At 40.1% G+C, this 26,811-nt stretch overlaps 1 protein-coding gene across 1 annotated transcript in view; it reads left to right on the top strand.

The window, feature by feature from the left end:
• Nucleotides 1-26,811, top strand: part of arhgap10 (Rho GTPase activating protein 10) — a 139,629-nt gene that overhangs the window by 111,277 nt on the left and 1,541 nt on the right. Inside the window, exons 18-22 of the mRNA XM_078412329.1 lie at nt 2,691-2,850; nt 7,161-7,311; nt 17,038-17,203; nt 21,814-21,921; nt 24,023-24,114. Coding sequence (XP_078268455.1) covers nt 2,691-2,850; nt 7,161-7,311; nt 17,038-17,203; nt 21,814-21,921; nt 24,023-24,114 — 677 coding nt within the window. The remainder of the gene's footprint in view (nt 1-2,690; nt 2,851-7,160; nt 7,312-17,037; nt 17,204-21,813; nt 21,922-24,022; nt 24,115-26,811) is intronic.

The raw sequence follows: 26,811 nt of genomic DNA, 5'->3' as shown, positions 1-26,811 counted from the left end.
AAAAGCAAAAAGCTGTTCACCTTGTCTTGTGTCAATTAGCAAATCTAATGTAACTCCTGAATAGAATTGTCAATATTTTGAGGAATTATTTTAATAATTACCACGAATATCTGTGGACAAGAAGAAACTGATTTTTTTTCCTGCTCCAGTATTTAAATTTTCTAAACAATTGAAGAGCTGCCAAGATGATTAGCAGGCAGAGAGAATAATAACATCAGATTTAATTAATCTGCAACAAAAGCGAGTGCCACAATTAATGAGCAGTGGAATTTCAAGTATATTTGCTGATGTTGTAGAGTGCAGCCCCGTGAGAGATGCTGCTGAAAGTAGATGCTGGTTATGGTTACAATGAATACACGCTCACTGTTGTTTTAGGATTTTAATTAGTAATCTTGCATCAGCGGGGGGAGGTTGGTTTGATTGACTAGGAGAGGTGAGAAGAGTTGAAATTTGGGACCTAGTTTCCTTGGCAATAAGGGAAGCTGGTGGATGTTGGGGAAATCCAACATCCGGTTTCAAGACTAATTGTGGAACATGCAGATGAATGACAGGGGGTCCTAAAATTAAAATGTAAGCTGCCCTCCTAAAGTACATTAACCAACTAAAAAATAGTTGGCATAGCAATATTCACTGTTCTTGCTTTTTGTCATAAGCTCAATATCACTTTGGGCATTGTTAGTCTTGTTATAATTGAACCAGCTTCACTATCATTGGCCTTAATTATTATCTGCGTAAGTGCTCTATAGCTTGCAACTGGAGCTTTATACTTCAAAATCACCCTCTGGTGGCACGATAATTTTATTTACCTCTAAAAGTCAGTGCGGTCATTCATTTGATACCATTTCCAGGAAGGCATAGAGTGTGCAAAGATGATTTGTTTACAGTAGGATTATAATAAAACAAAATTCTCAGTAAAATGTTTCGTCATTAAATCTAAATCTCAAACATAAAGTACAAAAATTATTTTACTCTTCATCTGTTGATATTTAAAGTGTCAAATTTCTAACACCAGAATCCAATCTGAACAAAAATTAGTCACTGCATTACCTGCCGATAAAAGTGCAACATAAGCAGAGATGATTGGAGAACATTGTCTGATTTCTGTGTATTTAGCAAAGGATTGTTAATAGCATTAGTGTGTTCAGTTAATTTGCTTTTAAGCAGTTGATTTACTAGTATGGCTTTGGAGTGATTTTTTTTTAAAAAGGAAAATGAATGATTTACAAAATATGACTTAATTGTAGTTTGAATTGCTTTGTTAAACAAAAATAGAAACCAGCATTTTCAAAGAAAATGTTCAATGGTCCAATGGAAAGTACTTACCCTCATTAACCTCCTAATGTTACTTAAATGTTTTATCTGGTTCAAAGCTTTGTGGTCTTGCCTGTACCTCTGTAGCAACTGGAGTTTTATACTTCTAAATCACCCTCTGGTGGCACGATAATTTTATTTACCTCCAAAAGTCAGTGCGGTCATTCATTTGATACCATTTCCAGGAAGGCATAGAGTGTGCAAAGATGATTTGTTTACAGTAGGATTATAATAGAACAAAATTCTCAGTAAAATGTTTCGTCATTAAATCTAAATCTCAAACATAAAGTACAAAAATTATTTTACTCTTCATCTGTTGATATTTAAATTGTCAAATTTCTAACACCAGAATCCAATCTGAACAAAAATTAGTCACTGCATTACCTGCAGATAAAAGTGCAACATGAGCAGAGATGATTGGAGAACATTGTCTGATTTCTATGTATTTTGCAAAGGATTGTTAATAGCATTAATGTGTTCAGTTAATTTGCTTTTAAGCAGTTGATTTACTAGTGTGGCTTTGGAGTGATTTTTTTTAAAAAGGAAAATGCGTGATTTAAAAAATATGACTGTTAATTGTAGTTTGAATTGCTTTGTTAAACAAAAATAGAAACCAGCATTTTCAAAGAAAATGTTCAATGATCCAATGGAAAGTACTTACCCTCATTAACCTCCTAATGTTACTTAAATGTTTTATCTGGTTCAAAACTTTGTGGTCTTGCCTGTACCTCTGTAGCCACCTGCAATTCCCATAACCATCTATGTACATTCCTCCGAATCCATCTTCTTGTGCATCCTCAATTTCCTTCACCACCATTGGTGACCTTGTGCTCACTGTTGTTCCTACTTCCTTTTTTTTGGGTCTAAATTTGCAACATTTCTCATCAACCCAGGTTCTCCAACCTTGTCATCCTTGTCCTTCTTCCTCACGGGAATATATTGCTCCTGTGTTCTAACCAGTTAGGTTTTAAATGACACCAGCATGTCTGATGTGGACTTACCCAATAATAGCTCATCCGAATCTACTCTCTCTGACACCTGCCTAAACTAATACTGTTGCAATTACTCTTTCCCCAATTTAGCTTTTTCCCTGAGCTTCAGTCATATTGCTATCCAAAATTATTTGAAAACTTGCAGAGTTGCGATCATTGTTCCCAAAAGCTCTCCCACTTTTTGATCACTTGGCCAGGCTGATTTCCCAAAGCAAGGTCTAGTATGTTTCACAAAATAGTTTCAATTAGTGGTACCATTATCTTAATAATTAAAATAGAATTATTGAAAATGGTCAAAACAAATGTGTGTTGTGACAGGTTCTCAGTAATTAGTGCCTTAATTTACAGCCAAATGTAACAATTGGGTTGCTGTTTCCTTCTCTGCAGCGTATCTGATAATGCAAAGCAAAACCTGATGACCGTTGCAAACCTTGGAGTTGTGTTTGGACCAACTCTGATGAGAGCTCGGCAAGAAAGTGTTGCTGCCATCATGGATCTCAAGTTTCAGAACATTGTGGTGGAAATTCTGATTGAAAACTATGAAAAGGTGAGTTCTCACGTCTCACATGATCTCATGCCCTAAAAGAAACTACTCGGCCCACTTAGAGCATTCCCGTCAGTCCCATTCCCCCATTTCTCTGCTACGTCCTTTCTCTCGCATATTTATCAACTCCTTGTTGATTCTCAGCCATTAGGGATAATTTACAGTAACCGATTAACCCATTACAGTAACCCATTAGCCAGCAAGTTTTTTGATATTTGGACAGAGCACCCAGGGAAAAGCCTTGTGGTCACAGAGTATTTGCAAATTTATACAGATCCGAATTTAAACCTGGGTGCCTGGAGCCATGAGGCTGCACCACCAAACGTTGCAACAGCCTCCTTGATAAAATCTCTCTTGTCAAATCAGTGAATTATAATATGCTGATTGGTGTTCAAAGTTGATATGTAAGTGCAATTTCATTATTGATGTGCAATTAACACGAGAGTACTCTTCATTCCTCTCATCAGGAATTTAATCAAAACTCCCAATTTCATGAGTGAATTTGAGTCTTGCTCACTATTTCACTGATGAGCAGCACACTTGAATTGTAAAGTATTCAATGGGACTTGAACTGGTTCTGGACTTATTTTGCTGGATTTGTTGGATGAGAGTTGGTCATAAACACTTATGACCAAGATCAAGGTCATTTTCAGTTTAAGGATTTGGCATTTTGATGATTCATAGTTTAAAGTTGACCTAAGTCATCAAAATGTAATAGCTCAGAAGTGCGTCATTTGGGCATCTGGCCCAGAATGGGATGCAAGGTCTTTCTCCTTAAGTATAATCTCTTCAGGATTTTCTTAGGAGCTGATTAGACTTCACCACATTGAGTTAGTTTTGATTATAAACCAGGTCCTTCATGACAATAATTTGCTATGCATTTTGATTTGCATTATGCATCCATTTATTCTGGTTCGTGAAAGTCATTATTTATTCTACGAGTCTTTTTAAAAATCCGTAAGACAATAGATAATAAGTGCAGGAGTAGGCCATTTTGGCCCTTTGAGCCAGCAATGCCATTCAATGCGATCATGGCTGATCATGGCTGATCATTCACAATCAGTACCCCGTTCCTGCCCTCTCCCCATACCCCCTGACTTCGCTATCATTAAGAGCTCTATCTAACTCTCTCTTGAAAGCATCTAGAGAATTGGCCTCCACAGTTTTGATAAGAAATGCTGACAATGCCTTTTCCTTCTGATGCTGCTCAGCGCATGATTTCTCTAGCAGCTTGCTTGTTGCTACAGATTCCAGCAGCTGCGGTCTCAACCTTGTTAGCTTTTTGGAGATTGAGATGGGGTCACTAGATGTGGTTATATAGTTAGATTCTAATAAAATTATTCCATTAGTTTGTATTAAGATGATTTTATTTATGTTTGTCTCAATCAGTCCTGTGCTTGTATGTAACAGGATCCATCCTGTCACTGATAAGGATAGTAATTTAACCCAAAGTCTAGACTTGGTTTGTTTGCGAGTGCCCTCAATGAAAAGTTCCCTTCTGTGCACAAATTAGGATATGCAGTGTAGCAAGTCCACCCAGAGATCTCCTTTGCCCATATAGCTAATATAATTATAATATTTGCACAAGGGTAGAAACTGGAACATGTGAAGGAAACCCATGCAGTTAAGATGAGAACTGTACACAAGCACCACCTGCACCCTTTCCAACCCTGCCGAATTTGGCGGAAAGTTTCTGCTTTCTTATTTCATTTTCACCATTCTGATTTCGCCTCACATTTTTCCGCAAAACAGTCGGTAATTGCAATTTGTCAATTCGGCCGCTAGAGGTCGCTAGGGGTTCCGTGAGAAATCCCCCTGCCCTGGAAGTCTCCCCGAAAATGTGGCACCCAGGCTGGGCAAGGCAGCCAATCTTGACTTCATCGGGACTTACATGGCCGATCGGTGGGTTGAATTTGCATCCTGCGGCCGGGGTTCTGGAATTCCAGCCCAGCTGGAGCCAGCACATCTATCCCCAAAGCCGACCTCCGGCTGGATAAACCAGCAAAGCTCTGGAACCAAGAGTGCCAGAAAATCAGTGGTGGAACTGTAATGAGTAAATATTAAATTTAAGTGCAAGATTATATAATTATATTAATTAATTAAGGGGGTTAAAATACAAAACACAGCAGAAAAGCCAATTACCATCTTTTTCTGCTGATTATCAATTAATGTGCGAATTTACTTCAACAGGTACTTCCGTCTGCTTAGTCGAGACGCATATATCAACTGTTTCTTCATAACTTAGTCATGCATTTTATGACCATTGTTCTTTTATTCAATAGCAAGAGAATTGGGATGTGTAAGGAAAAAGCAAAATAGAACAAACAAAACAATTTTTTCTTTGTGTTGCAAAAAGTATCTCTGTTCAATAATCTTTCTATAAATAGCAGAATATACTCATGATAGGCCTGACATTGTACATGTAGTCCAAGAACTACAGACTGTTGGAAATGTAGCACAACGTGTAGGCACATTTGACGTGCTTTTCTTTTGCTGAAAGGTTGCATTGCGCGCCATATTATCAATTTTGATGTAAAATTCTGAATTCTGGGCATCAAAATTATGAATTTGTAAAATCAAATGTTGGGAGGTCTGCACCTGTGATCAGAATTGAACTGAGGCTGCTACACTAACCATTGTGCAACTTCACAAAATAATTATTTTTTTCCATAAGCGCAATAACTATTGAGAATTAGAATTTTGAGTAAAATTTAAATTTACTTTGGGTGAGAAAAATCATACATCAAACTAATTATAGTTTGATTTTAGTTTTGTTGTGAAATTTGCACAGAGCAAGACTACCCCTCACATGCGAGGGACAATTTACATTTATACCGGGTCAATTAACTTGCAAACCTGTACTTCTTTGGAGTGTGGGAGAAAACTGAAGATCTCGGAGAAAACCCACGTGGTCACAGGGAGAACGTACAAACTGGGTACAGACAGCACCCATAGTCGGGATCAAACCCACGTCTCTGGTGCTGAAAGCGCTGTAAGGTAGCAACTCCACCGCTGCACCACCCCTTCCTTGATGGTTGATGATTGATGAAGTTTTATCTTTATACCAGTAGGTGTCACCCTCAAATAGAATTAGATATTGGGAAGCTGACTTGGATTTTTAAACTGAGGAGTGGACTGCTTGCTGTTTGATATTAGAATAATGATTGTACTGCTTTATTTATATGTTAGACTTTTAATGGAAATGCCTTGTAGTTAATCATCCTTTTAGCTGCTCTCAACACATGTTGATTTAAGGATTTTAAATAGCTTAGTCGTTGTAGATTGAGCCCTACAGCATTTGTGATTCAATACCAGTAGCTTGATTTTAGTAATTTACAATGAATAGTCTCTGTGTTTAAAAGCTATCTTATAATATGTATAATTCTTGTCCATTATGTGCAACAAATAACATTAATTACCTTTTTGTCCATTCGGGTGCTTCAGAATTCAAATTAATAACAATTTCACAAATCCACCCACGTATATTATGAGCATCCAGTTAATGAAGAATGCACATAATCAGCTCAGTAACGTTATGATAATTAGTCCCTCACATGGTTTACATTGTTTGTTTGTTTACATAACATTGTTATGTAAAAAGATTGAGATCAGGAGGAACATAACCAGGATTGATCAAAAGTTGTTATTACTGTTTTTTTTGGACAAACTTTATATAATTATTTATTATGATAAATCATTGTGGCACTTGACTTGAATTATGAACTTTTATTACAATGGGATTACAAAGGCTTTAATTTTTATTAATTATCAAAATTGGCTCTCCAAATGTACTTGGGCAGCTTTTCGCCTAGTGGTATGAATATTGCTTTCTCTAATTTCAGGTAGCCCTGGCATTCCCTCTCTCTCTCTATCCCTCCCCCACCCAATTCGCACTAGCTTCTCGTTTTCACCTAACAGCTAACAATGGCCTGTTTCCTTTATCATCGTTACTTTTTTGCATATCTTTCATTCATTGTTTTTTATCTCTCTGCATCATCGCCTATATCTCTCGTTTCCCTTATCCCTAACCAGTCTGAAGAAGGGTCTTGACCCAAAATGTCACCCATTCCTTCTCTGCAGAAATGCTGCCTGTCCAGCTGAGTTACTCCAGCTTTTTGTGCCTTATGTACTGTTCAACTTGGAATATCATTCAGGTCTATTGAAGTGGAATAACTTTTTGATTTTGAAGATTTGTCAAACTCCAGCTTCTGAATCTATGTTTATTTCTTTTAAGAATTGATATGCAAAATCATATTATTTGGTGAGTGAACATAGAGGGCTATAAATAAAAGTTACACCTTGTAAATTTTCAGATATTTGGAACAGTTCCAGATGGCAGTGTGGGTCAGTCAGAGACTTGCATACCACCATCCTCAAATATACTGACCAGAAGGCTAACACAAGGCCCACGCCATTCAAGGCCCATAGCCGTATATAATTTTGCAGCAGCAGCCGCAGAAAAAGGTAGGAATCAATTCACCTTCTGTACAAACACCTTTAAACTAATCTTATTTCATCATTGGAGACACATGCGTATGAACTTGGGGGTTGTGATTTGAAAAAACAATTTATTTTGTCATTCCCTCCTTGCGCTCAATGTAGTCATACTTTTGCACATTCAGCAAACTGTATTGAGGCAATTCTCAACCCTTCATCTGTGGCATTGAGCTGTGGGGAAGTGAAGATGAAGTTCATAGAGTAAAATGGTGCCCTCTCAGTGATGGACAACAACTGACTTTTCCCTCTGTGAAGATTGTTCAGTCTGAAAAGTTCTTGTTTGTTGCATAGGTGCGTTAAATATTAGCCGTTTAATGTTGTTTATGAATGGGGAAGTTATTGAGGATTCCTGTGATTCATTACTTAATATCTGAGCAGCCTTTGAAAAGAAAGTAATTTAGGAATATCAGTCTGGGATTGAATTGGAACTCTTGACAACATGCTTCATTGTATACTGTCCTAACTCTGACCCTCACTCAACCATATTGCTTTCTCAAACAAAAACCTTTGAGGTTATGTGGGTTTAGATACAGTTTCTACTTGGTTTAGTGCTTTGAGGTGTTGATTTGAAGATTTAACTCAGGGTTTCACATTTCCAACTGCACTAATAAAAACCTGTCATCATCTGGACTTTGAGACATAAATTTGGCTATGGTTCTTGTTTAGCAATTGATGTGTAGCAGACTGAAAATATCACTATTAAGCAAGAAAAGGAGATCTGCTAGACAAACTCGGCAAGTCGGGAATTCTGGATGAAGGGTCTTGATCAGAAACGTCAACTGACCATTTCCCTCCACAGATACTGCCTGGCTTGCTAAGTTCCTCCAGGAATTCTCATTTTCCTGCTCCACTTTCCAGTATCAGCAGTCTCCTGTGTGTCTTTAAATTTACCTTTAAATTATTCTGACTTCAATGAAACTGAATTTCATAAGCTGAGTAAAACGTGTAGCTATTGCATTAAAGCATGCTTAACAGTGAGTTATGGGAAGCAGCTTTAGAGATGAATTGACCTTTGAGCAACTGCAGATGTGTAAAAATATATAAATGCTTCATTTGTTTTAAAATGGAGTTATAAAGTTTCTAATATGAAAAGAAAAGGCAAAACCTGCAATATCGGTTAATCATCCATAAAATGTAATTCACAATATGTGTGATAAAGGGTTTGAAAGACTATATAACTCTTGGCAACTGGTAGTTGAAATTACGCTGAATTATTCTTAAGCAAAATTCTTTTAGGTATTAGCAAGGTAGAAAGTGTTATAAATATGAAATGACAATGATATTGGTCCTTGGCTGGGTTTAGCTGTGAGTGAGATGTTCCAATATTTAGAGGAACAGGCGTACAATGGTGTACAGAAGCAAACATTTCATTGGAGAAATATAGGTCATGCACAGGGGCGGGCATATCAGACTGTCAACAAAGAAAACCTGCCACTACAAATAAGTAGTCACGAGGAACTGCAACCGCTGGTTACATGGGAAAAAATACACTTTCTGCCGGAGTAACTCAGCTGGTCACGCACCATCTCTGAAAGGCACGGCTAGGTGACGCTTCAGGTTGGGACCCTTCAGACTAATTATAGAAGGGGGGAGAAAGCTGAGAAAAGGGATGGGGGGGGGGGGGGGGGGGCAAGGCTTGGCAAGTGATAGGTGGATAGACACAAGATGCTAGAGTAACTCAGTGCGTCAGGCAACATCACTGGAGAGGAATAGGTTACGATCTGGGTCAAGACCCTTCATCATACTGAGAATCAGGGGAAAGGGGATTTTGCAGTTGATTTTGCAAAATAAGTAGGAAACAACTGTAAATGCTGGGAGATTTTCCAGTGGAGCTGCTTCCTGTCCCCAAACTCTCAGTCTGAAGAAGGGTCTCGACCTGAAACGTCACCTATTTCCTTTTCTCCAGAAATGCTGCCTGACCCACTGAATTACTCCAGCAATTTGTGTCTATCTTTGGTCTAAATCAGTATCTACAGTTCCTTCCTCCACGAGTGATAGGTGGATACAGGCGAGGGAAAGTTTTGTTAGCAGATGGATGGACTAAGGCTAGAATTGAAAAGAGGACAAAAGGCTGTGAGATAAGGAGAGAAGAGGAGTAAGTGTGGATTGTAAATGGGCGCTAGCCCATTTTATAATAATGGCAGCCCTTCACCCTAATTTGCAGGTAAGAGGGACCGGCAGGTGATTTCTACACAATATGTTCTCTGTGGATAGCAGAGCTAAATGTGTTTGGCCTACATGTGAGAATCTTGCTTTGTTTATCAGCTGGCAGGTGGAGCCTTAGTATAAAGATTCATGCAAAAGATTGCATCTTCCTACAGTCCAACCCTTTTGTCCAGTAGACTGTGGCAACAAAACGACTAACAGAATGAACCTTTTGGGATTGAGCCTCAACCTGAAGATTCCTGAACAAATTTGAAAGTTTCTATAAATGCAACATTTGGAAAAGCATTTGACAATTCACTGGACTTATTAATAAATGAAGCAACCATTAAGCAAGAGATGGCATTTGGAACCCTCAAAAAAACATTTTTTGGTTAATACCCAGTCATGTGATACAACCGCTGCTTTAAACTAACAATTTGGAGATTATGGTTAATTTTCTAATCACAGACTTTTACCCAAGCCAATCACATTTGTACTTTCGGGATTGACCACACGTGTTCCTAAAACCAGTGTTTTTTTCCAGAACTGTTCAAAATACATTTTAAGAGTCTTAATGGGAACAGCCTAGTCAGGAACAGAGTGTTCCTTTTTAGAATCTCATTTCTACTAAGTAAATGTTCTCCAGGGAGTGAATGGTGAAGCAATTGTTCTCTTTGGATTCATTAAGCACGATGCCCATTAATTGATAATGTGTCGATCGGCCTTGCGCACGAATAAATCTTGTGATACTTCTGATGCCTCGTAGTTAAGGCTTTAAGTAGCATTAATCCTCAACTTGTGTTTAATTTTCTATTTGAAATAGGGGTAAAAATCAAAATGTCGCTCATCTGAAACAAAATCCAGAAAATGCTGGAAGCAAGGAGACATGATATTGATAAAAAAATAATGAAAAAATTTACAAGCCAAAGGGAAGCTGTTCAGCTCATTTCATATTTGCTTATCGAAATAAAAATGCTGAGCATCATATAATCCCATACCCTAGCCATAGGTCTGCAATCCTGTAAGTCCTGGTTTCATAGGTACATATCCAGATACTCTTTCCGCCGAGCAGAGCTGGTTCTTACCCTCAACAACTTCTCCTTTGACTCCTCCCACTTCCTCCAAACCAGAGGCGTAGCTATGGGCACTCGCATGGGCCCTAGCTACGCCTGCCTCTTTGTCGGGTACGTCGAACAATCCCTGTTCCAGACGTACACTGGCCCCATCCCCGAACTCTACCTCTGCTACATCGACGACTGCATTGGTGCTACCTCTTGCACCCATGCAGAACTCACTGACTTCATACACTTCACCTCCAATTTCCATCCTGCCCTTAAATATACCTGGACTATCTCTGACATCTCCCTCCCGTTTCTGGACCTCACTATCTCCATCACAGGAGAAAAACTAGTGACGTACATTTACTACAAGCCCACCGACTCGCACAGCTATCTGGACTACACTTCTTCCCACCCGGTCCCCTGCAAAAAGTCTATCCCCTACTCCCAATTCCTCCGTCTACGCCGCATCTGCGCCCGGGATGAGGTGTTTCAGACTAGGGCTTCCGAGATGTCCTCGTTTTTCAGAAAACGGGGCTTCCCCTCCTCCATTATAGATGAGGCTCTCACTAGGGTCTCTTCTACATCCCGCAGCTCCGCTCTTGCTCCCCCTCCCCCCACTCGCAACAAGGACAGGATCCCCCTCGTTCTCACCTTCCACCCCACCAGCCAGCGGATCCAACATATCATCCACCAACATTTCCGTCACCTACAACAGGACCCCACCACTGGCCATATCTTCCCATCCCCTCCCCTCTCTGCGTTCCGCAGAGACCGTTCCCTCCGCAACTCCCTGGTCCACTCATCCCTTCCTACCCAAACCACCCTAACCCCGGGCACTTTCCCTTGCAACCGCACGAGATGCAACACCTGTCCCTTTACCTCCCCCCTCAACTCCATCAAAGGACCCAAACAGTCTTTCCAGGTGAGACAGAGGTTCACCTGCACCTCCTCCAACCTCATCTATTGCATCCGCTGCTCTAGATGTCAACTTATTTATATCGGCGAAACCAAGCGCAGGCTCGGCGATCGCTTCGCTGAACACCTGCGCTCGGTCCACATTAACGCAACTGATCTCCCGGTGGCCCAGCACTTTAACTCCCCCTCCCATTCCCAGTCTGACCTCTCTGTCATGGGCCTCCTCCAGTGCCATAGTGAGGCCCGCCGGAAATTGGAGGAGCAGCACCTCATATTTCGCCTGGGCAGTTTGCGGCCCGGTGGTATGAACGTTGACTTCTCCAACTTCAGATAGCTCCTCTGTCCTTCCCTTCCCCTCCTCCTTCCCAGATCTCCCTCTATCTTCCTGTCTCCACCTATATCCTTCCTTTGTCCCACCCCCGACATCAGTCTGAAGAAGGGTCTCGACCCGAAACGTCACCCATTCCTTCTCTCCCGAGATGCTGCCTGACCTGCTGAGTTACTCCAGCATTTTGTGAATAAATCGATTTGTACCAGCATTTGCAGTTATTTTCTTATACTCTTTGAAGGTGATGAGCTTTTCTGCCTCTACCACTTTTACAGGAAGTGAGTTCTAGACGCCTCCCATTCTCTGGCGAAAAACAAGTTTCTCCTCCAATTCTGCGACCTGTTGTTTCAGAGCTATGTGGACTATAAGGACTGGACAAGCTGGATGCAGGAAAAATGTTTAACTGGATAAGCTAGATGCAGGAAAAATGTTCCAAGGACTGGACAAGCTAGATGCAGGAAAAATGTTCCCAATGATGGGCGAGCCCAGAACCAGGGGCCACAGTCTTAGAATAAAGGGGAGGCCATTTAAAACTGAGGTGAGAAGGAACTTTTTCACTCAGAATTGTGAATTTGTGGAATTCTCTGCCACAGAGGCAGTGGAGGCCAAATCACTGGATGAATTTAAGAGAGAGCTAGATGGAGCTCTAGGGACTAGTGGAATCAAGGGATAGGGGAGAAGGCAGGCACGGGTTATTGATTGTGGACGATCAGTCATGATCACAATGAATGGCGGTGCTGGCTCAAAGGGCTGAATGGCCTCATCCTGCGCCTATTTTCTATTTTTCTTTGTGCTTAGTTTTTAATTGCTCATTTAAGAGAAATAATTCCTACCTCTGCAATGTCCAGGCCTCTCATTCACCTCAATTGCAAAACACAAAGTGTCGGAGTAACTCAGCGGTTCAGGCAGCATCTGTGGAGGGAATGGATAGTCGATATTTTGAGTCGGGACCCATCTTCAGACTAGTAGTAGGGGAGGGAAAGCTGGAAAAGAGAGGTGGGCAAAGACTGGTACCTTATGGGCGGATACAGGTGAGGGGGCTTTTTGATTGGCACATGGGTGGAATAAGTGACGAGCTCGAGATGAAAAGGAGACACAAGAGACTTGGATAAGGAGTGAAGTGGACTAATTGAAGGGATATAGGTGGAGGGACTGAGGAAGAGGGATGGGGTGTGGGAGGAATGGGTGCACACTGGAGTGGCACAGGGGAAATGTGTTGTCTCCCTGTGGCTCCATGCATATCAATTGTATATTTTCTCAACCTCTTCTATTTCAAAGATCACTATTCTAGTTTATTCCGTCTTTCCTCCTAGCTGCAATTTCCAGTCCTTACAACATACTCCAAAATCTCCTCTATCATTAAGGGTGTTGTGGCCTGTACCTATTCCTCAAATAGTGATCTAATTATGGTTGTGCATATTTCTACCAAAACCGTCCCTCTGTTTTATTCTGTCTTGACTAATAGGCAAAAACATTAAATCTTCCTTAACCTACTATCTTTAAGCATCATTGAATGTACTTGGTATTAATAATGGCTGGAAACTCCTCGATAGTTGTTAAAGATCAATCTGGCTCACCAATACCCCACAGAAGAGGAATTCTGCCATTTTAACCAAATCTAAGATAATCCCCTTCTCAATCCATTTTAAAAGCCCTATAACCAGGAATGTTAAACTGCCACATTTATCCCTCTTTTAACTCGTCCTTCAGTGATAGCTCAAGCATCATGCTTCCTTGTGTGTAAATGTGCCCTTCAGCTCTTTTGACTCATTAAACTCCTTACATTTGGTTGTATGCCATTAAGCACGGCAGGCTCCTCTTTAATGTCTGTTTTCTAATCTTATTTTCTCAGCTCTCCAAACTCTTTAACTAATTATCCATCTTCCATTTCCTCTCGGCTTTTGTTTTTCTAATTAAGTTCTCACTACCCTATCAAGCTAGATTTGCCCTCCTTAACTCGCAAACCAGCCTATGAGGATGTTGGTTTCTACCCAGTTAAGGTGGACTTCATCAATCTCAACTTTCCAAAGAAATTAAAGCCACCTGCACCATCTCTCTAGCCACATGTTCCTCAGTGGTCTTATTTCTAGGTACACTGATGCATAGCATTGGGAATTAAGTAGAAATTACTAACTTTATGGTGCTGCTGCTTAACCTTTTAAAATCTACCGGCAGTTCTTTGACTTGCAGGTGAAATGATGCCAAAAGGATTTATTTTGTATTATTTGCAGCAATAATTATATAAACCCTGAGCATAAGGGAGAGGGGGGGGGGGGGGAAGGGGGGTGGGGGGAGTCAGCCAAGCATACCTACGTCTGATCACCGTCCAGAAAATGTTGGAATACTCGGCATGTTCCTGCAGCAGCAATGTGCAAGAAAACTGATTTTCAGATCAATGACCTGTCACGAAAGTTCCAGATTAACAGCATTTTCAGTTTTGTGTTTGCTTTTTGACTTTATTGGAAAAATGAATATGAAAAATTGTGTTGAGGACATTTTTACTTGGTCTTTGTTGAGCTCTGTGCTTTCTTAGACTCGCAGTCGAATTGGATACTATAGTGGGTTCAATGGGCACTGAACCAGGAATTAATGACTGGAGGTTCATGAGAAAAAATATTGCAGGAAGTAGAAGGTAAAGCACTTCAAAGCACCTAAGAGTTGTGGACCTCCATATAAATAAATGAATGATAGGTTGCAGTCCTTAATTGATACATGAAATGAAAACTGGGCAGAGTAATTTCATTTTGGTGTGTCCCTATGTATTTATTGATTTTTCTTTTTGCCCCATATTCAAGTGCTATTGTAAAGATAAAGTGATGGAAATATAGCTTTGTCAATATTAAATCTAATAGGGTACGTTGTATATTAAATAAATGATGGTATCAAACAAGCCAAACAATCTGAGGAAAGGTCTTGACCTGAAACGTTACCCATTCCTTCTCTCCAGAGATGCTGCCTGTCCCGCTGAGTTACTCCAGGATTTTGTGTCTATCCGGTTTAAACCAGAATCTGCAGTTCCTTCCAAAGCCTTTATTTTTATTGTTTCTAACTTTGTAAAATATCATATTTTGGAAGTTACCAGGTTGTCCTGACCCAATTCCATTGTAAAGGTTTCTGCAGTGCCAAAATGGTCAATTTTAATGACCCTGATCGTATCGAATTCAGATGCCAGCAGTTCCACTAAACATTAAAAGGATGAAAACATTCATTTAAAAAAAAGAGAAGTAGTTAACAGTTTCAAGTCCACAATTTTTTTCAGAACTGAGAAAGAAAAAAATTAACTAAAACCTAACTTCCACAGATGATGCCTGACCTGATTGTTTCCAACAATTTTCTGGTTTTATTTCAGATTTGTAACATCTGTAATTTGCTGAGTTTTATTCATTTTAAAGAGTTAGCAGATTTAATGGCGTTTCATTTTTTCCTAAGCTTTTTTTGGTAGATCTCCATTCTTCTGTTGCCATAGAGTTATACTGTGTTTATTGGATATTTAAGAAAGAAGGGAGAGAGAAAACCTGGAGCCATTAATCTTTTAACCTAACGGCATTAGAACCAAACAGTCATAATGGCTAACCGGTGTAATAGCAGAACACCTCAAAGAACAACAGGATTCAGCAGTTATCATTTGATTTTTTGAAGGAACTATCATACATGACTAATCTACTGGTGGAATAAATATGGGAAAGTCAAATGATCTGCTTTATTTGGATTTTCAGGAGGCTTTGGATAAGGTCCCACCGAGGAGGTTGATCAACAAAGCTAGAGCACATGAACTTGGGGCTAATATAGTGACATGCATGTAGAATTAGTTGTCAGACAGAAAGTAAAGAGTGAATATATCGGATTTTTTTCAGATAAACAATCTGTGACTATTGGACGCTAGGTTTTGAAGCTTGGGCCCCATTTCCACAATTTATACTGTGCTGAGGGGTCTAAATGTAATATTTCCACATTTGTTGACCACACATAAATGGGTGAGATTGTGAGTAGTGAGGAGGATGTAAAGTGTGTAAAGCTTTAAGGGTGTGTAGTTAGGACAAATGAATAAGACCATGGCTGCTGGAATATACTGTGCAAAGATGTCAAGTTATCTACATTGTCACACAAAATAGAAAACAGTATATTTTTGAACGTGTTAATGTTGGTTCAGAAGAGTGTCTTTGTACATAATACAATGCAAGCAATACACTGTACGTGTGCAGCAAGCAATTGTGAAGACAAATGGTAGATTGGCCATTTAAAAGATTATAAAAGGATTTGAGTGTAAGCATAAAAATGTCCTGGCTGTGTTGATACTGCACTTGTAATATTGTGTATAGTTTGGGCTGTCTTACCTATAAATAAAATGGATATACTTGACACTGAGCACAGTGACAGTGACAATGACAATGAAGGCTGCGCATGCCAACAGGATCAACAAACTCATCAGAAAGGCTGGCTCCGTCCTGGAGATGCAGTTGGATTCGTGGGAGGTGGTCTTGGAGTTGAGGATGTTCCTCAAACTGCGGAGCATCTTGGACAATACAGCTCACCCCCTCCATGACACACCGATCAACCTTCAGCAACAGACTGGTTCCACCAAGATGCAGGACAGAATGCCTCAGGCGATCCTTCTTCCCTGTGGCTATCAAACTGTACAACTCCCCCCCCCCCCTTGCTCTGTTGTGGGGTAGACTGAGACTGACCCCCCCTCCCCAATCTTTGCACATCCCCCAAGCCTTTCCACTCATCACTTTAATTTCAGGAATTTCGTGTTTTTTATGACTGTTGGCAGATTAATTTCCTTCCTGGGATAAATAAAGTTCTATCGTATCGTCACCTAAACTCTCCACTTCTAATAAAGCCATAAAAACCGCAACATTCTGAAATGGCTCAACAGTTTGAATTTTGGGAAGATCCTTCTCCTAGGTGAGGCGTTGAGAACCAATTGGTCACAGTTTCAGAGTAAGTAGGAGTGAGACGAGGAGAAATGTCTTCATCTAGAGGATGGTGAATCTTTTGAAGTCTCTTCCCCAGAGGACTGTGGAGGTTTAGTCATTGAGTTCATTCAAAACGGAGACAGATAGTATATTAACAAAATCAACGGAAATAAGGATAGTGCAGTAAAATGGTTGTGAGGTAGATGATCAACCATGATCTTGAATGTCAAAGCGGGCTCAAATAGCTTGATGAATTATTCTACTCTTGTTTCTAGTAATTTTTTGAGAAATTCTTGTGTTTTTTACATAAATTTATTTTCTTTAGGTGAAAATCCCATTAGCATGACAGATGACACTCCAAGTGGAAGCATGGAATCTATTTCTTCCCATTCCTCAGTTACTACAACATCGTCCAACTCCAACAGCCCACCAGAGCAAGCCAGGAATCATGTTCGTGCAAGCATTGTTCACGCCACAGATGGCATGTCCCCGTAAGTTGCATTTTAAATTTATCAAATGAAAATTTTATAAAATTACTTTCACAGTTGAACTGGCAGTTGTGTGGCATGAATATTATCTTCCATCCATGGGCGTATGTCTGAATGTTGCACTGCCGTTGCTGCATGCTAAAGTATTGCAAATAGATGTGAACAATGTGTAAGGATCAACAAACATTACCACTTCAGAAATTCAAAAAAGAAAATACAGGAGATCGTGAGGGAGAGAGATAGAGTTAGATTTTCAGGATGATGACCTTTCATCGGAACTGGGCATGTAGAAATGAATTAAATTTAAAATGCAGACGAAGAGAGGCGGAGGCAGAGAGGTGTGAACAAAAGGGAAAGACTAGTGGGAAAAGGTGGAGGCAGCACTGTATATCTGCATTTAGCCATGTATACGTTAAATACACCGTAACATAGTGACATCATGGTGGCAGTGTGACACTGCATGTGCTGCAGTTTGTCACAGCTTCAGCGGCTCAGGTCTGATTCTAACCTCCAGTGCTGCCTTTGTGGAGTTTGCACATTCTTAGTATAACTGCATAGGATTCACCCAGATCCTACATTTACCTTCCACATCCCAAACTTGTGCAGGTTAACCCATGAATTGGTTACTATAAATTTTCTGTGATGTAGGTACGTGGTCAGGGAATTGGAAGGGAGGGATTGCTCCTGGGCATTATTACCAATGAGACATAAGAACATTTCCAGAGCCAAAATGAGTCTTAAGTAGTACTAGACCTAGTGGACCTGTTGGGCCCAAACTACTGCAATGGTGCCAGCACCCTCTCCGCCCCCCCCCCCCTTCCCCCCTTGCCCCGCTCTAACTCTCTCTTGAAAACATTCAATACTTTGGTGAAGGACTTGAGAGAGTGTATAAAATATTGAGCGAGGTTCCAGAGGTAGGCAAAATAGGGATTTAAAGACAGTAACCTCTGGACTACTCCACTTTCATATGCTAAATAAATAGGAAAAACATTCAGAATAATGTCAGACTAAAGGTATCATGCAGAGTTAAGGTTTCAGAATCTCTGGGCATTTGAAATCTATTCTCAGACAGGAATACCAGGAATACTGGAGTTTAGAAGTGTGAGGGAGGGGGGGTGTCATTGAAAATTACCGAATTGTGAAAGGCCTGGACAGAGTGAATGTGGAGAGGATGTTTCCACTAGTGGGAGAGTCTAGGACCAGAGGCCATAGCCTCAGAATAAAAGGATATACCTTTAGAAAGGAGATGAGAAATGTCTTTATCGGAAAATAACTGAAGATGCTGGTACAAATCGAAGGTATCACAAAATGCTGGAGTAACTCAGCAGGTCAGGCAGCATCTCTGGAGAGAAGGAATGGGTGACCTTTCGGGTCGAGACACTTCTTCAGACTGATGGGAAGACCCTTCATCAGTCTGAAGAAGGGTCTCGACCCGAAACGTCACCCATTCCTTCTCTCCAGTGATGCTGCCTGACCTACTGAGTTACTCCAGCATTTTGTGATACCTGAGAAATGTCTTTAGTCATAGGGTGATGAATCTGTGGAATGCATTGTCACAAAAGACTGTGGAGGCTGTCAATGGATAATTTTAAGGCGAAGATTGATCGATTCTTGATTAATACGGGTGTCAGGGATTATGGGGAAAAGGAGAAGGCAGGAGAATGAGGTTGAGAGGGAAAGATAGATCAACCATGATTGAATGGCGAGGTAGACTTGAGGACCGAATGGGCTAATTCTGCTCCAGTACTTACCAACAAAATTTGGACCATAGTTCTGGTTTGTGTTAATAAGATGATAATGTTTTGAGAGCCACAAAAGGACACTAAGTGCTGGAGTAACTCAGCAGGTCAGGCAGCATCTCTGGAGAACATGAATAGGTAATGTTTCGGGTCAAGACCCTTCTTCAAATTGATTGTAGTTGTGGAGAAGAAAGCTCAAAGAGAGGAGAGGCAGGACAAAATATAATAGGTGGCCTAAGGCGAGGGGGAGGTTTATGCCGGGTAGATGGTTGGAATAAAGGGCAAAGATAAAAGCAAAAGGTATGAGACATGTTTGAAGAGTTGGAAGGGAGGAAAAGGGGGCGGTGTGGTGGAGAAAGGGGGGCTTAGTAGGAGGTTATGTAAGATTTGTGGAATCAATGTTCATGCCATTGGGTTGTATGCTACCTAAGCAGAATATGAGGTACTGTTTTACCAGTTTATGTTTGACCTCGCTCTGGCAATGGAGAAGGCCCAGAACAGAGTAGTTTGTTTTGAAAGGGAGTTAAAATGATTAACAACCGGGAGATCCAATAGACCTTGGCAGACTACACAAGTGTTTGGCGCAAAGGCCGCCAAGTTTATGTTGGTCTCGCCGATGTGCAGGGGGCCACATCGGGAACACGGGATGCAGTAGATGAGAGTAGAGGAGATGCAAGTGATCCTCTGATGCAGCTGAATGAATTGTTGGGGTCCCTGGATGGAAGTGAAGGAGGAGGTCCTTATACCTGCTCTGTATACGTTGAATTCTCCAATTTTAGATAGCCTCCAACTAAACCTCCCACACCTCCCCTTCCTTTTTCTTTTGGCTCCCTCCTCATCTCCTTCTCTGTGCTTGCCTGGACTCTCACCTATTTCTTCCCTCCCCTTCAGCTACTTCCCTCCCTCTAGCTTCGCAACATCTGCTTTTATCTCTGGCTTTTGTTCCAACCATCTGCCTATCAAACACTCCCCTCGCCTGCACCCTCCTATTACCTGCCACATGTTGTCCTGCCTCTTGTCGGTTTCTTCTCCCCGCAACATTTAGTCTGAAGAAGGGTCTCGATCCGAAACCTTCTAACCATGTTCTCCAGAGATGCTGCTCTAGCACTCTACTCTAGCACTTTGTGTCCATTTGTGTATCAACTAGCATCTGCAGTTCCTTGTTTACACAGTTTTGTGATCAATGTTTGTATGAAAATAATGCCATTTAATAGGAATGGAGTCAACAAAAGACACTTCTAAAGAAACTTTCAGAGCAAAGATTTGATGACCACTTTTAAAAAATACATATATTATTTATAAAGTAATTGGTATTCAGCTGTTTTGGATGGTGTGAATGGTAATGTTTCAGGTAATCGCTGGTGCAGCTATAATTTGCTGTTTTCTTTTACCATACTAGTGATTTTTGGAGCCGTTTCCAACCATTTTCATGAAGTTGCATTTAGATTTGAGAGGTTTAAAAGAATTAAGACTTATTTTCCAGTTATGCGTTAATGTGCTGCAATTTTGTTATTTCTTTCAGTCATGAGTGAGATGGGAGTGTACTCATTCTAGTCTACACAGTATAACTTCTCAGAGAGACTTCTGTCCCTTCCTTTGATGATTTAATACTAGATCATCAAATTGCAACATTGCAAAAGGAGGTTCATTGAGCCAATGCCACCTTTTGGAGGAAATAAAAGTTCAATAAATCTCATTCTACTGTTTTTTCCCCCATTTGCCCTGCAAAATATTTATTTTTATTACTTGTCCAACTCTGAAAACAATGATTTAATTTATTTTCACGATCTAATTTCCAGATCATAACTACTCATTTGAATAAAGGGAGTTTTTCCACATATCACCTTCAGTTCTTTGCCAATTAAGTCTGTTTTCTTGGTTCTTGACCCTGCTACCAGTGCAAAGTTTCACTCTTTGCCGTGATACTCTGAGATTCGTGAATGTTTTCATAAACTTTTCTTTCGATTTTCTTGCATTGACAGTTTATTCACTTTGTTGAAATAGAAATGAATTATCTCTGGAATCATTCGAGTACATTTTTCGTGTCCACTTTCTAGGACCTTTGTATCCCTAAAGTATGATGTACTCAACTGGATATAGTGACAGTAATATAACATTCAAATGATGGACACAAAAGAAGAAGTCCTTCAATTGTGGCATAGCCAGTGTTTTACTCCAGTTAAAACAAACCCTCCTTGATTTAAAACTCCTCTGCTTCTATTTATAAAGCCCCAGATTTACTGTGGGATTTTTTTATATTGTTTTCTTAACCACCTTTGGCATCTTCATGGATTTGAACACACATGCAACTCTGTTTCTCTCTGTTTTTATACATGCTTTGGATTATATTGCCTTTTGTTCTTTCTCCCAAAATGCTTCACTGATTTACTTTATATTAAATTTAATTTCTCATATGTCTGCACATTCTAGCAGTCTGTCTCTGTTCTCCTGAGGTCTATGACTATTCTCTTTCTTCTGGCCACGCTTCCAAGTTTAGTATCATTAGAAAAAAATTAAATTGTGTTTTGTATATTCCAGTCCATGCTATTATTGTGTGTCATGAAAATACCAACCCCTAGAGAACCCCACTGTGCACTAGGTTCCAACCTGAAAAACAATCATTCACTGTGACTACCTGTTTTCTTAGCTAATTTAAGATATGTACTGCTACTGCCCCTTTAATTCATTTTTGCTGGCTTGATTTTATCTAGTGTGGTTTGAAATTCTGTATACACTGTGTCGACTGATGGTGATTTTAGAGCTATGGTTATTAAATACTGGAATGAATGTAGAAATGCACATTAATTTTAACAATGCTCTTTCTATTTGTTTGACCCAAATAATATGTAATTACTTTGTTTTCTGTGTCACCAGCTCAACTGCACCAATGGTTTCCTGGTTCAATCTCTCAACAACATCGCAATCAGTGCCGTCTTTACAGTTTCCAAGTGTGACTCCCACAAGTGAAGAATTTCCATCTGGGTATGGAAAGCACTTTTGGTTTGTGTTAACTGGTTGGCAGTGGGAAGAAGATTGCTTCCTTATGCATGGCGTCACTTGGACAATGGACAGATTTAATTGATAATCTTTTTAGTTGTGAGCCAGATTCTATTGAGTTCAGTGTAACAAGCACAAAGATTTGGATTTATTTATTGTTATTACTCTGTGAGCATTGTTAAAACAGTTCAAAGAAAAAATACTCTGGCATTTAGAACCAGATTTGAAAAGTACTCTGCTGAATGCATCAAAGTTCTTTGATTCCTTCATAGATACGTAGAAACATAGAAAATAGGTGCAGGAGGAGGCCATTCGGCCCTTCGAGCTAGCACCGCCATTCATTGTTATCATAGCTGATCATTCCCAATTACTGACCTGTGCCCAACTTCTCCCCATATCCCTTGATTCCACTAGCCCCAGAGCTCCATCTAGCTCTATCTTATTAAGAAAAGCTAGACAGTTTGAGTCTGTATGCTAAGATAATAATAATAATAATAATAATAATAATAATAATATTCATTTATTGTCATTGCAACGAGTACAACGAAATTAAAAAATAGCCAATCCTGACGGTGCGTACAACCATATATGCAATAAATGCAAAAACAAATAAATACATATAAATACAATTATATTAAGTACAAGATTTTTTAACGGTGTTGCCTAGTGCAAAGGTAGTGTTCAGTTCTCGTATGGCCCTGGGGTAAAAACTGTTCTTAAGTCTGTTTGTTCGGGATTTGATCGACCTGAGACGTCGACCAGAGGGCAGATGAACAAACAGACGGTGGCCGGGGTGGGATGGATCTTTTATTATTTTGCCTGCTCTACTGAGGCAGCGTAGGCTGAACAGGTGCTCCAGGGAGGGCAGTGAGCAGCCGATGATCTTCTGGGCCGTCGTGATGACCCTCTGAAGGGCCTTCCTGTCCTTTTCTGAGCAGAGTTCTTCTCTAGAATTTAATTGAGTCAATGAAAGACACCATTGTTATAGTGGAGAATCAGGTTACAACTTGTCTTCCATAGATTGGGAATCTCTATTTACAGTGAAAAAAAATGATGCACATGTGATTTGAATACAGTCTTTAGCTGTATTTGAGCGCAGCTTTGATCAGACGTTCATAGCGAACATTGACCCTTCATATCCAGGGTAGGCTTTGTGCTCGGCTCTCCTCAGTTCTTCAAGTAGAGTTTGGCATGAAGGTGCACTGATTCTTCAGTTGAGGGTGGTGGGTGAGTTTAGTAAGTAGTAATTGGGAATTTTCTTCACTCTCCCTCAGTATAGAGTCTGTGTTGAAGAACACCAGAGCCATGCCCCCCCGACACCTCCATGGATCTGTCTTTATTTCCCAGAATATGTGGATGGCTCAGGAAAAGGCAGAAATAGGAGTTTTGACCAAACCTCAGCACTTCCCTCGGGGCAAGTGTCTTTGCAAATTTTGATATCTGAAGGATAATCCTTTAATGTTTAGGGTCCTTAATGTCTAGACCTTGAACGTCACCCATTCCTTCTCTCCTGAAATGCTGCCTGACCTGCTGAGTTACTCCAGCATTTTGTGAAATATGTAAGATTTTTCATGTCATTTAGTTGAATTTCCTTGCAATTCTTATATAAGAATAACCTAGCTCTAACCTGTTTCTCACTATGATAACTCTTTGGATTGTTGAATTCCAGCATTTAACTTCTTTTTTAACGAATATATATTTTTAAAGAAGTGCATTTCTTGAACCAAATTATTGGTCATGTTATGTACAAAAATTAAGCCATGTATCAAGGCAAATGGAGCTTGTTGATCTGCTTCTGACCTTGAACTATACTCTGTAGAGAATTGGTTAACCAGTGCAATAAATCCTTGTGCTGTATTTGTTGCCTGTAAATTAGATGTTACATAATTCAAGCTGGCATTGTCAGAATTCACTTTAATAACTGGTATAGAATATGTTCTTTTTTTGGTTTGTTCTTAAAGGCTGTGATTGATTCTACACTTATCATATTTGTATTTTTATAGTCATAGGTCATCAAATTGTTGGTAGGTTTTTGGTACTTGAGTTCCCTGCAACGCAGCGATAACCTGCTTTACTTTTTTTTCAGGGTTCCAAACCTTAAAGCCAAGGCCGTCTATTCTTGTGAGGCTGAGCATATCTCTGAGTTATCCTTTAAAGTGGGAGAAATATTTGAAAATGGTGAGTTTGATCAGAGACCTTGGCTTGTGCTTTCTTGCTTGTAAGTCCAAATTTTCTCTTTACATACCAGACATATAATTTATTTTCTTGGTTTAACATCCTCCACACACTTGGAGTTAAGCCATCTTGAGTAGTGATAAGGAACCCCACTGCACCTTTAGCACATAAGTATAGTATTGCATGATTATGGAAGGGAATGGTTGTCTGCTCTTACAAATTTCACCCTGAAGATATTGTACAGGGATCTAAGAAGAGCGAACTAAGTGGATGCAGAATTGGTTTCATGGGAGGAAACAAAGGTGGGCAGTGGAAAGTTGCTTTTTGGATTGGAGGCTTGTGACTCGTATATGCTTTAAGGATTGGTGCTGGGCCCACTGCTGTTTGTCATCTATATTAGGCAAAATTAGTACATTTGCAGATGACACTAAAATAGGTGATACTGTAGATTGTAGGTGATACTGAAAATGGTTATCAATAATTACAGCGGAACGTTAATGGAGTTTGATTCATATAAGTGTGAGGTGTTGCTTTTTGGGATGTCAAACCAGGGTAAGTCCTTCACGCAGGCATGTGAATTTTCCACGTTTCTGCCTTTTTAAAATCCATTTTCCGCGCTTTTTGCCTGATTTCCGCATTTTTTACTTCGCCAAATTGTGTTTACCAACAGAGAAATCGGTTGGGGAAAAAAAGAAAATAAACGATGTATAGACTTATAATGAACACTAGGGTTCCGCGAGAAATCCCCCGCGCCCTGGAAGTCTCCCCGAAAATGTGGCACCTAGGCTGGACAAGGGAGCCAATCTCGACCTCATCGGGACTTCCATGGCCGATCAGTGGGTTGAATTTGCGACCTACAGCCGGGGCTCTGGTACTCCAGCCCAGGTGGAGCCAGCACATCTATCCCCATAGCCAACTTCCATGGCCGGCTGGATAAACCAGTAAAACTCTGGAACCAAGAGTGCCAGAAAATCAGTGGTGGAACTGTAATGAGTAAATGTTAAATTTAAGTGCAAGATTATATAACTAAATTAATTAAGATGGGTAAAAATATAAAACACAGCAGAAAAGCCAATTACCACCATTTTGCGCTGATTATCAATTATTGTGCGAATTTACTTTAAAATGTTATTTGGTATACAGTGACATATTCACATTATTTTGTAATGGCAGTTTTTACTTTGAAATGCACTAAAAGAGGCTTGAAACTGGTAATTTGGTGTGTAAGTTTTCAAAAAAATTCCGATATTTTGATCCCCACCGTACACCTCGCGCAAGCGCTCAGCTTTTTTCCTCTTTTTTAAAATCTCACTCACATGCCTGTTCACAGTGAACGGCGCTGGGAAATGTTGTAGTGCAGAGGAATCCAGGAGTACAGGTACATAGGATAGGATAGTGAAGGCGTTCGGCAAGTTGGCCTTCATTAGTCAGGGAATTGAGTATACACTTTGGGACGTTATGTTTCATTTGTACAAGACGTTGGTCAGGTGTTTAATTGTTACGTGAGTTATAGGGGGTGGTTGGGCAGGCTGGGACTTTTTGTTCCTCGGATTGCAGGAGGCTGAGGGGTGATATTATCGAGGTTGAATGCACCATGTTTTTCCCAGAGCATGGGAATCAATAACTATAAGACACAAATTTAAGGTGAGAAGATAAAGATTTTAATAGGAACCTGAGAGGAAACATTTTCACCAAAAGGATGGTAGCTATATGGAATGAACAGCCAGAGGAAGTAGTTGAGGCAGATACAATAACGACATTGAAAAGACATTTGTGCAGTTACATGAATAAGAAAGGTTTAGCGGAATGTGGGCCAAACATGGCTACATGGGACTAACTCAGATGGGTGATTGTGGTCAGCAAGGATGAGTTGGGCCGAAGGGCCCTTTTCTGAACTGTATGACTGAGACGCTATACCTTTCCCAGCCAAATAAGAGCTTGGTTCTCTCATTCATATCATTGATCAAAATTTGACTTCCACTCAAAATAAATTAGATTAGATAGTCTATTTAGTTTTTGTTGAGCTTTTAACCAGCCACGTTGCAATTCTTCTCTCCTAAAATATTAATTCTGGGAATTGTCAATGTATCACTTCAATAACAGGCAATAGTACCTTATTTAATGTAGCAACATGTGAACAGCGCACAGTTTATCCATTTTGATGCTTTTTGGGTATATTCAGGGTAATTTGTAATGTTCAGGAATGTACCTTTCAAGCTCTTTGGATAATTACCAGCTCATGTAGACTGATTTATTGAGCATGGAGGTTATTTCCATTCAGGCTGATTGCAGTAATTATCGTGAAGGGCACTAGTTGATTTTGTGAAACAAGAACTTGGTCATCCCGGCAGTGAGTAAAGACATGACCTATCACCTTAGATTGTTCTCATTTCTTAAGTTGGGGCTGGGGTGTTAACCACTGCATCTCGTTTTTGCAGTGTTCTAGTTCAAGCAGGGTATCCAGTTGCCATTGGTAAATGTCTTAATCAGTTTCCAAGATTGAACAATAATGAGGTTTGTAACAATGGAATGTGGGTTCTTTTTGCTGGGACTGCTTTGATGTTACCAAAGTTATAGCATTTGTTTAAAGTTGATGTTAATTAAGACCATTCTGTTCAGGTTTACATCATGGTAATTTCAATTTTTTGAAGTAAGTTTGCATTTACTTCATTAAGTGATCTACCAGTGTCTAGATTTAGA

The sequence above is a fragment of the Rhinoraja longicauda genome, chromosome 1 (assembly GCF_053455715.1).
Source record: "Rhinoraja longicauda isolate Sanriku21f chromosome 1, sRhiLon1.1, whole genome shotgun sequence".
Classification (NCBI taxonomy): Eukaryota; Metazoa; Chordata; class Chondrichthyes; order Rajiformes; family Arhynchobatidae; genus Rhinoraja; species Rhinoraja longicauda.
Note: the sequence above shows the minus strand (reverse complement) of the source record. Positions and strands in the feature narration are given on the sequence as shown.